Source organism: Nuphar pumila, chromosome 17 (genome assembly GCF_984573655.1).
Source record: "Nuphar pumila chromosome 17, dmNupPumi1.hap1.1, whole genome shotgun sequence".
Taxonomy (NCBI): Eukaryota; Viridiplantae; Streptophyta; class Magnoliopsida; order Nymphaeales; family Nymphaeaceae; genus Nuphar; species Nuphar pumila.
Genome location: NC_143265.1, coordinates 74,545,041 through 74,558,392, shown reverse-complemented (window position 1 = coordinate 74,558,392; position 13,352 = coordinate 74,545,041). Strand labels below are relative to the sequence as shown.

General features: G+C 41.6%; 2 protein-coding genes across 2 annotated transcripts; both read right to left on the bottom strand.

Moving 5' to 3' along the window:
* Positions 1–1,913: 1,913 nt before the first annotated feature.
* On the bottom strand, positions 1,914–3,136 carry LOC149812239 (uncharacterized). The gene is made up of 3 exons (XM_089993577.1): positions 2,815–3,136; positions 2,604–2,768; positions 1,914–2,270 (listed from the first exon to the last, which is right to left on the bottom strand). Exons 1-3 carry the CDS (start codon positions 3,127–3,129, stop codon positions 2,139–2,141), a joined length of 612 nt encoding a protein of 203 aa, XP_089849703.1. The 5' UTR covers positions 3,130–3,136; the 3' UTR covers positions 1,914–2,138.
* A 377-nt stretch (positions 3,137–3,513) lies between these two features.
* Positions 3,514–8,867, bottom strand: LOC149812238 (conserved oligomeric Golgi complex subunit 4-like). Its single transcript, XM_089993270.1, has 2 exons — positions 7,144–8,867; positions 3,514–4,244 (listed from the first exon to the last, which is right to left on the bottom strand). Exons 1-2 carry the CDS (start codon positions 8,755–8,757, stop codon positions 3,615–3,617), a joined length of 2,244 nt encoding a protein of 747 aa, XP_089849396.1. The 5' UTR covers positions 8,758–8,867; the 3' UTR covers positions 3,514–3,614.
* Positions 8,868–13,352: the final 4,485 nt, after the last annotated feature.

Sequence of the window (13,352 nt, the reverse complement as noted above, 5' to 3'; positions counted from 1 at the left end):
TGACAGACAAAGGTACAAAAAATTGGGACCCAAACTCAATCTGTGCATTACAAGATGACTGTTGTAACAAAAGTGTATTTCCTGCTAAACCAGACCCTTAATCAAGAACGAGCCTGTTGGTTGTACAAAGCGTATGCTTCCGATTAAGATGTGTGAAATGCCTTTACTAATGCTGACACGACACGCTAATTACAGTAGGACATGCAAATGTACGTTGTGATATTGTGTTAATGCACGTCCTGAAGTTTGGATAACACACATTACTGGATTTTTTCTTAATGCATGCCACTAACTGAATGTTAATGTGAACACGTAAATAGATGCCACTAAATTATGTGAAGGCATGATATGAGTTATGTTCAATGCTTGACATGAATGTATGAGTGAATGTTACTGTTTTACGATTCTTATACTTGGTATATATATCTGAAAATGACATTGAAATCATGCATCAAGGTACCTAAATGGAGGCATGTAACCTCGAGATAATTTAACTCTGTGTACATAAATAACAATATAATTAATATAATAAAAGATCAAATATAAATATTAATTTTATTGGTGCTTACAATGAGAGGGTAAACAATACTTCTAGCTTTGTGTGACTATGTTTTAAGTACGAAAAGTTGCTTCTCCACAACCATAGAGATAAGAAAAACCTTCACAGTAGCGGTGAAATGATAGGTATGTAACTCATGAGTGAAGTTTGATATATCAGGTTGGTGGTATTGGGAGCTCTCTGGTCGTCTCTCCCGACACTGGTGAAAGGTGAGGGATCAAGTTAATAAATCACAATTTATTTGAATTTACTCTTGAGTCGTGCTCTGATCCAAGACACTGATTTGTGTTAGTATCCACAGATTCTAGATATTGAAACAATAATTGACTGTGCATTTAGTTATGCATTGCACACATCATTTAAAAAATAAAACCTAAATAAAAAAATTTAAAAATTACTCATGCATGAATGAGCAAGAGGGTTTGCATTGGTAACTACATGCATGCTTAGTTAATTACTCATAATTGATTGAATATGTATCATACATATTTGATTATGGTTGCATGTGTTGTGTTTTAGTACTCTTTACTAGGACTCGATGAGTATGACCCAAATTATTACATGTAGGCATTGATTAAGAAGTCGTGAGATGATGGGATGTTGTGGCGAGTCAAGAGCCAAATCTTTTTCTTTTTTCGAAAACTCTTTTAAATAAATTATATTTTGATTATGATAGACTAAAAGACTTTGATATTATTTTTTATTTAATGAGATTAAATTAATTTTTATATGAGTGGCATTCACAATTCAATTCAATCATAACGATTGATTGTTCTATAACTTCCCCAATCTCTTTAATCGATCTTGTTAGCAAATGATTTTTGCCGTAATTTTTTAAAATTATCTAAAAAATGTTATGTCTAATTATCATTTTTTTTAATTCATTTCTAAGTGGCTATTAAACGCCAGTGCATGTGCAAGCTGACTCCTTAGAGCTTCGTCTAACTAAAAAAATACCATAGGCAAGATTTTATATCAAATTTTGTGTTAAAAAAAATCATGATTTTAAGGTTAAAATGTTGAGACATTCCAATTAGTGTAATAAGTAAATGTTATATCCTTCAATATACGTTACACTCATCACCTGAATCATGAAGTCCAAAGCAAAGAACTTCAAAATAAAATTTTGAACAATAGTTACTAAAGAAAGGCAAAAGAGGAAAAAAACTCAGGTTCGACCTCACTAGCTTCCATATGTGAGGCTAACCAATTTGTTCTACAGAAAAAATAATTTTAAAACCAAGTATCTGTATGCAGTGACTAGTAAAAAATTTCTAGTAATGAAAGTAGTCGCAACTGAAGGAGAATATTTATCTAGGGACAACAAATAAAATTAAAAGATATGGAAAAGAGAATGCAGAAACTATCGATCAAAAGAACTTTTATGGCATTAATTATGAAAAATTTATCGACCACAACCAAAATACCATATGTCCATTTCGCCATGACATCACAACAGAACCGATTAATTCTGAAATTCCCACCACAGTTGCATTGCATGCACAAAAAATTAGCACCACCAAAAACGATTGACCCCCTCCAAAACTTAGAAACAAGAGAAACAGGAAAAAATAGATTCCTAAATCCTATCTTCCGTTTGAAACAAGAGAAATAGGAAAAAATAAATTCCTAACTTCTCCATGCTGTTTCCAGATGCAATAACTGCACAAACTATAGCCCCAGCTGATGAGCCAGCCAACGGTGTATTCTTCTGCAGAAACAAACCGAAATGAATGCAATAGACTCAATAAACAAAACGATCGATTCAAATAGAACGACCCGCTCCATCAAAGAGTAAAATTGCAGGTAAACTGTACTTTCTTAATAAATGTCACACAAATCATTCGGGTATCCCTCCAATTCTTCGATTCAAAATTGTGATCGATCAACACATCAAGAAATTCACCAGATCTGAATTTCTCCGCAAATAGTTTAAAACAGGCGAAATTTCCACTCAAATCACGTCTTTATAGGCACCAATTTAAAATTTTAGCAATTCTAATATTTAAACCTTAAAATACTAACAACCATCCGTATCGCTTACCCGAATGCAGCCATTCTCGATGAGAAACTGTGCGGCGCCGAGATGGTACGGGAACAATAGCCCGGCCGCGGAGAAGCTGAACCCAGGGCTCGTGATCCTTGGTCGCTCCCTCTCGGCCTCGACGTCCTTCAACCTCTGCTCCCATATGACGCCGGGGTCGGCCTCGTGTCGTGTACGATCACCGAAGCCGCACCGTCGCCCACCCCGCCATCTCCGTCGACAGAATCGACAAACCTAGGCCGGACGGAGCCTCCACCGGGAGCGCCCCCCCCGTCTTCAGGAGCCTGGAAGCGAGGCCTAGGAAGAAATCGCCGGTGACGACGTGGAACGAACACCTCTCGGAGGGCTCGAGCGGCCGGGGAGTCTCCTCCCGCATAGTCGCGTAGAATCTTGAGAAAAGATCGCTAACCCTAACCCTAGCCCTGAAGCAGAGAGGGTGAGGGTTCACGAAGAGGGAAGAGAAGGGTCTTGAGGCACGCTCGGCGGGAGCCGAGAGAGAGGGAAGGACGATGAGCGCGTAGGCCATCGCCGAGCGAACCAAAGTCTTCGTGGCCATTTTGCTGTCTTCTTCTGTTTAAATTATTTAAAAAAAAAAACATTTCATGGCTCTGTCTTCTTGGTTCCATTCTTTATCTGTGAAACGTAATCCGCCAAAGTCACCGATCAGGGGTGATTTGGCATCACCACCGTCCATAATTTCATCTCGCAAAAGAAAGAGCGGCAAAACGGTTCGGGTTTTTCGGATTTGGATCGGATATAGATACGTAGTTGAGGTCCGACTTCATTTTCATATGGGCTTCCCCTCCCCCTCTTCGTTTTCAGTACCGTTATGGTGTAGTTGGAACCGACATAAAAGAGCACCCTTCAAAAAGTATGAGAGAGAGAGAGCATCTTTGGTTTTGAAGAGTAAAAGAAGAATCAGAGCAATAATTTGAATTACCCAAAGTTCGTATCAACACAAGAAAGAGAAAGGAAACAAGAAAAGAAGAAACAAAACAAAATTTTTGTGGACTATAGTTTAAGGGAAGCGATTGCCTCGGGCTTGAAATCCACTCTAAGGCCCAACACTCTTCGAACTTCGGCTGGCGTGAGCCTCCATGTCATGGGCCCGGAGTTCTCTCCCCAGAAGTCCAGAATCTCTGAAACCTTCTCCAGATTCAAAATCGTAGCCATCTGAGTGAGCCGCGCGAACTTGTCCCTCACGGTCCTCTGAGTCATCGCAGAGAAATGACTGACCAGCGCCCTGGTGTCCCTGTCTAGCTGCAAGCCACCCAACTGACTGAACCTCTTCTGCATCATGATCACCTCCAGCCTCTTAACCACGAAATCGATCAGCAGATGCACAAAAGAGTCGTAGTTGTTGCTCGTCATTGCCGGCTGGAGCCACGTCGCATTGGCCTCCACGCCGAGCAACAGGTTCTGGACCCAAGGGTCATTGATCTCGTTCTCTGCGTACTCTGCTTCGGACAGCTCGTAGCTGATGGTGGTGACGGTGTCCAGGACGGGACGGAGGCGCGGTGTCACGGTCGCAACCAGCTGCTCCATGCTCAAATTCAGGACTTGCTTGAAGGCATTGCTCATCTCACTCAGTTCTGATAGACATGATTTCAACTTCTCCCTGTCTGCTGGTGCTGGGAATACCTGATTCATCACGAGACAGAATTACAACAGTGTCAGGAACAACTGAAGCAAAAAAAACACTCGGACATACCAATAACAAAAGCAAATTCATGAACTTAAAACATGGCATGCTGCCTGATAAAACTTCTGAATCTTGGTTGCAGAAAACATATAGATACCTCCGAAATAGAGTTTACACAAAATACAACAATATCCACAAGTTAGTAATTTGACATCTGATTTCTAGACATGACAGACTCTTATTCTGAAGCTGCTGCAGTAAGGCACCAACAAAGATCTAAAAGTACTGGTTATCAGTATTTAGTATCTCACCTATGGCAACAATGGGGATTCTTACAAACACCGTCATGGGCAACCCAGGATCCAGCTTCCCCATCCAAATGGGGGTATCAGAGAGACAGCAGTAAGGCCTCAATCAGCAGGTCTAAATAGGCAGACTACACTTTCAAGAAAACGTCTTATGCAAACATTCACAAATTAGTTCCAACTTCCAAGTTCCAACCACCTAATTGACTGTCGACAGAGATGCCTGGATAAATCAGGAAAGCAAAGAAGCATTTACCAGTTTTTCAGAGAGAAAATGTACTAATCCAACCTCAGTACTAAAAGGTGGGAATAGAACATTTTACAATTGACTAGAAACAACTTCAACGGGACATCATGATTTTTATGGTCCTTGGTTACTCTGGAGAAAGAAGAAAAGTTTCTGGAAGAAACATATATACTAGAACAAGGGGTTGAATTGCTTGCTTGTGACATTTTGAAAGAAAAGGGTCAACTATTTGATTTTTTGGCTTTTCATGCCTTCTCCATTGTTGATAAATATTTGCACCAAAACTTTGCCATGTGATGTTTTCATGCTTAACAAATTTCCTCTCTCTCTCTCTCTCTCTCTCTCTCTCTCTCTCTCTCCAGTGGTAAAAATGTGTGCAGAAGCCCAATGGTAAATTTCTAAGCTTCTGTATACGTAGGAGCCGAGAGTTTATGAAGCGTCTGCAGGACTTGCAGTTGAATGCAACTGAGTCAAAATATGCCTCCAATTGCTTAAAAAAAAGTCTAGCCTCTACATGAGAATCCTAAACAGGGAGATAGTCAACACATGCTATCGACTTAAACAATGCTTTAGTCTCTAGAGGAGATTGTCAACCTACAGTATCAAGACATATCCTTGCCAAGCCAGTAGCTCTAGCAAAGATTTTGATGTTATAAATCCTGAGAATCAAGCTATATTCTGGTTAAGCAAGTAGCTCTAGCAAAGATTCTGGTGTTACATTAAATTCTGAGAATACCATCAACATCATAGGCCACAACTTATTCTCTACCCGTGCATGGAGATATGTTCTTCCAACTCCCTGGTTACTGGCCCCTGATTGCTAACAGTCCATCCACAATAAGATCTGTAAAGCACCCAAATCATTCTAAGAATCTAAGGGCTTTCTAAGAAGGTTACAGTTGTGAAAGCCCGCCTCAAACTCTCGCTCTTCCTTGTAGACACAGACAAACATGTTCTTGAGAAAGTATTATTCACAATAATCCAGCAAAGGATGATCATCTCAGGAGGTTCAAGTCCACACTTTTGCACCATAATGGACTTGAGATACGATGAGAATTTTGTCACATTCACAACCTAATATTCTGTTTGAGATGCATACATGGCACAAAAGCTTGGTGGTTGGGTTGAGGGTGGTAAGAATTGTTGTCAGTGGGTTCAACACCAACATATTTTAACTCATTACCATTTGGACAAGAATAAATAATGATCTTTAATCTTTTTTAACAGCCTTCAGAGTCATGAAATTGTCCAGTTTGACAAATTCAATATAACCAGATCTTGCTCGTACTAACCTATTCATTATTGCTAGGTTAAACCACTTCAAACAATCGCTATCACACACTCTACTCTCATTCATAATCCATGCTTTGCCTCCATGAATAGTTGGTCTCTAGCTTATCAATTTACATATCCAAAAAAAAATTCTCACGGGGGCAGGCATACAAACACGCAGGAGTGCACATTATAGGTCTAATTCTTAGCAAATTGAAACTCTAACTGGAATAACATTTTACTAAATTTTAGCTCCAAATGCAAATTTTTACCCCAACTAACACAAATACGCACATACACATTCAGGAACAAGACATGGTGGTCTCTTGAGTGGTGAGGACAGATCTTCTCCTGACTGGCTCTTAGTTGGAATTTGCTAATGTGAATTGGCTGAACTTTTTCTTTTGCTTCGTTTCTCTCAGTAGTTGCTTTTTCATCTTTTTTCCTAGCTTGGCTTCTTGTCCCCCCTACCCCTCCGCCCCCCCATTACTTGTAGTGTTTTCATTCTTTTGTTTGTCACATAACAAACAGAAAAGCAAACTTCCAAGACAAGCGTGAAGGTCTCAGAAACATTATGAACAAAGGAGCACAATGATTTTTAAAAACAAAATGGTGGTTTGCAGGTAAAAAAATCTTATGAAAATCCAACAATGCAAGGCTATGGGCAAAATACTAACATGTAAAAGGACTGGCTTCTTAAGTCCAGTGAGCACCCAAATAAGAAACACAAATAAATCAAATGCAAAGCTAGTTTTTTGCTGAAAGAAAAGGTAAAATTGGAAAACACAAAAACCATATTCTAGCAAGCAAGAAATCCAAATGAAACCAAGCAAAAGAATATATTTGGTCGGCTAATCACTTGCTTTTAGTGCTATAGCAAAATCAAGAGAAATGAATCTTCCTGAAGTACAACACTTCAGCATTCGATATCCAAGAAATGACAACAACAAACACAATGGAAATGCAGATCATTTCTCTTCTGAGACGAGACAAGGCTTGCTCTCTACTTGTACAACAAGCAAATGAACATAACAAGAAATAGGAGGCAGCCAAAACAAGAATCAAGCTACTTACCTCTGCACAATGCCCCTCAACCTCATGCCGCAGCTTCAACACGTACTCGCTGCTCACATCTATATTGTTCAACGCAGTTGCAATCTCCGTTCCCGTCTTCTGCACGCCAACTCCACCAAGAAACAGCTTAGCACCCAAATTGGGCTCTATAGTTTTCTGCTGCAATGCTTCCTGGTATTCGTTGCCCAGGAGATTCATGGCCCCGCTTAGAACCGCAAGAACCGAATGAATGTTCGAGGTAGAGATTGCCCTCCTGCAACAACTCTGCAGAACGTAAAACACATCATCCACCATCGACGTCGTAAGGCTATCCGGAACGTGCTCGTCGATCTTAATAGCCTTCTTCACATTCTCCACCATGAAGAACTCCTCAAGGATGACGTAGTACCCGGTAAGCTCCTGAATCACCCTGTTGAATTCACCACTTCGGAAAGCTTTAGCTGCCCGAGGGCCAACCTGTGCATCCACCGAACTCAACCCTCTGATCTTGGAAGACAAGAATTCCGTGTAATCTTCGACCAATTGCGTAAGCGACAGTATCTCTTCGAGGTAAATCTCGATCTCCCGCGGGTCCGGCCCCTCCGCGCTCCCAACGGAGAGCAGATTCTTGCTGTACGAGTTGATCTCTGAAGCCAACCTCGCCAGCTTCCTGTAATCCATGTACCTCTTCAAGATGATGGAGCCTCTCGAATCGCATTCTTCCTGAAGCTCGCAGATCGCGTAAGCGATCGCGTCTTCCCCGCAGAGTCCTCTGAGAACGTCTTCGTTCTCCTGCACTGCGAGCACGATGTCCTTGAACAGATTCGTCAGGCACGCGATGAAATCGGCCTGGTTCCTAATTCCAGGGTGCCCTAGGGTTTGTTCCACTAATTCCATCAAATGCTCGAATTCTAACCTAGATCTCAGCGCGATGACCTTCCTAAGATAGGCAACGTAGATCTGCAAACCCTCGTTCTGAATCCCTAGCGGAGAAAAGAGCTTTGCGAACCTGAGAATCGTCGGATGATCCCTCTGGTCGATCGCCGTCGTCAATTTCTTCCGGACGATCCCTTCCAGCTGCCTCTTCGACTCCAGGAGTTGCTCCCTCTGCTCCGAGAACCCCGAGCCGCCGAATTCGGCGTCAATCCGGAGGAACGTGTGCACGCATTCGGCCGCCGACTCGTAGTCCTCCGCGTCGAGCGCCTTCTTCACCCCTTCGATGCAATTGCCCCTATGAACGATGGCGTCGATCCGCGAGATCGTCGATCCGACCCTCGACTGCGCGAGATCGAGCTCCCGGACCTTGCCGCTGACCTGACCGGCGAGGTCGCAGGTTGATTGGATGCTCGAGAGCATGTGGTCGGCGTCCGCCCTCACGATCTCGAGAATCTCGGCGGATTTCAGGAGCCCGGCGAGCTGCCGCTCGATCTCGGTCCTCTGGGAGAGGATGCCCTCGAGGTCGAGGTCCAGGCTCCTCTGGTACGCCACACACTCGTGGAGGAGTCGGGTCATGGCGCCGACGTCCGTGAGCCGTCGGATCTTGTCCAGGGTGTCCGAGTTCCCGAAATCGACGGTGGAGACGGTGCTCTCCTCGTGCTCGGCCTCTCTGGCAGTCGGCGTCCCTGGCAACGCCATGGATTCCTCGCACTTTCTCCCTCTTCTGCAGATCTACATCACCCCGGAGAGAAGAAGGGCTTCGACGCGAGGGAACGCCGTTACCGCAAAAGCACGAAGAAGAGGACGAAGAATTTTTTTTTTTTTTTTTTTTTTGGGGGGGGGGGGGGGCGGTGTGGTGGTTGTCAAATCTCTGAATCTCGGGAAAGTGGTGGTGCGAAAGAAATTGGAGTGACTGAAGAGTGGTGCACTACCGGTCACAAGGACACGAACATCACACAACACGTTATTGTTAGTTATATTTTAATATTTTTTCTCAATGGAACGTTTTTTTTTACAATTAAACTACTAAAAATAGTTATTTATTGATTACAAACACTACAAATTGTGTCCTCGTGTCCTATTCTATGATTTTTTTTGAACTTGTGTGTACGAATCTTTGTGAGACAAGGAGCAGAGCACCGCCTGCTAGTTGGATGTCAGCGGGTCGGATTGGAGTCGAATATCCAACCGAATCCGAATCCATTTAATCTGATTCAGCAGAGCATTTGACATCCAATTAATAATTGGATTCGGATTGCGTGTGTATACTATTACATCCAAATTCCACGGATAAGTTGAATCCGAATACATCTAAGATGCATCCGATTAGCTAATTAGGTCCAGATTCAATCCATGTTTCTCTGAATCCGCATATAATTACGCAATTCCCAATTCTGGATTTAATAATGCCTAAGTCTGACCCAAATCCAACCCGTTTATGCCTCTACGCGCTAGGTAGGGGTGCAAGCAGATCTTGGTTCTGACCTATATACCCTGATTGAATACTGCCCACAGTGTAAGATCTGGATAGTTTTTATCCAAATCCAGCTCAAACTAGAGCTTATGTACGGGTGTTTAGTCTGATCCAATATAACTTTGGATCTGGGTAAAAACCTATTTGCAACCCTGCTGCCATCACAGAGGAAGACGATGATGACTGTGGATCCATCACAATATCCAATTCCTTTTGGAAAAGGCAAAAAGTTACCCTTCATATCACGGTGTGGGGAGGGTGAAATGCCGACCCAATGACCCTCTTAGGCTTGGGTAGCTATCATGCTACAGGCAGCACGGGTGTAGGGATGTAAACAATTCGGTTGCAACCCCATACCTAGGGGTGGCAAAATCTGACACGACCCGCCAACCGGACCCGTCAACCCGCTTCTTAGGCGGGTTCGGGTTTGGCTTAAATGGGTTCATGTCGTAAACGGGTCAACCTGCCTAACCGGTTTATTAAACGGGTCAGGTTCGTGTTAGGGGTATGCCAACCCGGCTGACCAGTTTAATAAACGGGTTAGGCGGGCGGGTCAACCTGTTCACCCGAACCCAACCCGCCAACCCGACCCAACCCGATCCATTTATTATGCGGGTTAACCGTGTCGTGTCGGGTTACCCGTTTAATAAATGGGCCAGGTTCGTGTTTGCCACAGCTGACCCGTTTAATAAACGGGTCAGGTTCGTGTTGAGGTATGCTGACCTACCAACCCGACCCGATTGCCACCCTCACCCCTACCCAATCCAAATCTGAGTCTATTAATCAGGTTTGGTAGTCAAATGTGGAACCTATTAATAATAGGATCTGGGTTTGGTAGCATTCAAACTTAAACCCGACCTGATTGAGTGTAAATACGAGGCTTTAAGCTAGTAGGATCAGGGTTTGGTTTTATATTTTTCATCCAAAGACTTGGTAATCCAAATCTGAACCGTTTACATTGAAAAATTTAGGCCGTGACACTTTGCATCTCTTAAATCCTGGTTTTGAACTTAGTTTGACTAGGGTTAGCTCTCAAAAGTAGAGGGATGTTAAAAATGCCTTTTCCAAAGAGTACGGATCTCATCATTTGACATAAGATGAAATTTGTCATACATTAATCCTAACCATCCAATCAACAGCAAGGATTGGTCCGCATTTTCACTTGGATGTGGACTGATACTAGCTGTCCATCTGAATCTTTAGCTAGGTGGCTAGGATCAATGCCCATCCAATGTAAAGATTGGGATGCAATCTTACTCAACCAAAGTAAAAGGACATTTCAGATTGGGGTTCCATTTGAATATCGTAGAAGCCTATCAAGACTCAGGTGAACATCACAACGTTGAAAGGACATCATGAGTTCCACCTAGGGGTGGCAATAGTGTCGGGTTGCCGGGTCGACCCGACGGGGTTGCCGGGTCAGTATACCTCAACCCGAACTCGACCCGTTTATTAAACGGGTCGGTTGTGGCAAACACGAACCCGGCCCGTTTAATAAACGGGTAACCCGACACGACCCGTCAACCCATTTAATAAATGGGTTGGGTCGGGTAAACGGGTTCTCAGGTCGACGGGTTGGCGGGTTGATGGGTCGGGTTGGCGGGTTGACCCACCCGCCTAACCCGTTTATTAAACGGGTCAGCCGGGTTGGCGTGTTGGCATACCCCCAACCCGAACCCGACCCGTTTAATAAATGGGTTAGGCGGGTCAACCCGAACCCGCCTAAGAGGCGGGTTGGCGGGTCGTGTCAAGTTTTGCCACCCCTACTTCCACCCCCATAGGTGCACATTATTTGCCATGAGGTTAGGGGTGGTAAACGAGCCGAACAAATAGAACATGGCATGTTCTGGCTTTCCACGTTTACTAATTGACTGAGCTTATGACTCAACTTGCACTAGTGTTTAGCCAAGCTAAGCTCGAGCTTGACTTGTGCCTAAATGAGACGAGTTTTATACGAGCTTGCTTGTGTCAAATAATTCATGTTAATTATTACATAGAATATATATAATGCTTAAAATTATATGTATTTTATATATTGCAAATAATAATTCATTTATATATATATATATGTATATATATATATATATATATATATATATATATATATATTCATGCATTTTTCTCTTTATATATTACACTAAATATATATATTGCATATAACATATTGTGGATTTTCAATTTTTTAAAAGAACAAAAAGAGGGTTTTTCAAAAGAAGTTTTTAATTTGGATAACAAATTGAATCAAGCATGAGAGCTTGTAGGGTTCACTTTTCAAGCTGCATGCCTTTACTCCTTTGTTGAATAACGATTAGTCGCACCAGACACTCAAAATCTTCAACACGAGCTTCAACTTGCAAGTGCACGTACCTCGTAGGTATGTCCTAAAAATTAAAGAGCGCTTTAATACTTAGTTTTAGTGAACTCGGGTTAGCCGATTACCATAGTTCATTAGCCAATTTTCTTTCTCAGTTATTGTTAATTGTTCTATCAATTTGTTAATATTAGAGTAAAGTCATTAAGTAGTTTGTTAGGTTCAGCTGATTGCTTTCTTGGTCTTTAGAATAAATTAGTTCTTGATTTCTTTAGCTTCTTTAGAAATTAGTTCTTGAATTAATTTATAGTTAGTTTGTTTAGCAATTAGTTTCTTGTTAGTTAGGTTGTTTTACTATTTTGTCTTGTAGTGTTAGTTTCTTATTAATTAGTTCATGTTTAGTTTAGTTTAGTTAATTCAAATCTTATTTTTGCTGAAATTTTTTAGTCATTAGTTAATAGATTTGTTGTGTAGTTCTATTCGTACTGCTTGGTTTCATGTTTTTTAGTTTTTCAGGAAAGGTTTGGACGTGCGGTAAATCCCTTTTTGTGCCCTTGAAGTATCCTCTGAGGTTCCCTCAAGCCCTCAAAAGTGCCCTCAGGGAGCCCTCAGAGGGCAAAAGAAAATATGCATTACCTGTTTCATTGAGGGAACAAAAAGAGGGAAGGACAAAGGGAAGCAAATCAATTCAAGAAAGGACTAAAGCCTCAGAGAACTAAAGACTCTTTCTTTTATTTTTAGAATAAGCTTTATTTTATTCAATTCAATTCATTTGGATTTGTAATAAGGCACTTTAATTATTTGTTTAAGCCCTCTGCAGGGGCAACACTCTACTGTTTATTTAGTTAATTAAATTTTTATTTTTCAAGGCAATAAAGAGTAATTTAGATTGTGTGTTAGAATACAAAGTATTTCCCATTCTCTGAGATTGACCCAACATCCACCACTCGTGCGAGCCAGTTTTTATATTTTTAGTGTTTGACTTTCACTTGATTTTTATTAAAAATATTGTTTTTAAAAATCATTTTGATAAAACTCATGTCAAATTTTGGCACCGTTACCAGAGAATAGTGATTAATACGAGTATTCACTTTATTGCCAGTGTTTGTTCACGTTTTGATAGGTTGTTAGTTTATTTTTTGTCTTTACTTAGGACTGTTTAGTTTCTTTTTCCCAGTTCATTAATTAGGATTGTTTAATTTATTTTCTGCATTTAGGTTTAAAACCACGTTGCTTGCAAACACTAGACACCAGCTTACCTTTTTTATAAGACCCACCTATTAGGATACCCTTAGAGGTGACTGAGTATGATTGGTACTGTGCCCATAGTTTGATTTTTTTTCGCAGAATATCTTTGGGTGAAAGTTTGTGGTGCTTGTTTATTTCTTGTTTTTTAGTTAGTTTTCTTTTACCCGTTTTGTGGTTTGCTGTAGTTTGGCTGCACTGCACGTTAGGTAGGTAGAAAATCAGTGTCTTAGGACAGTTGCTGCATCGGTCTACCCTCTGGTG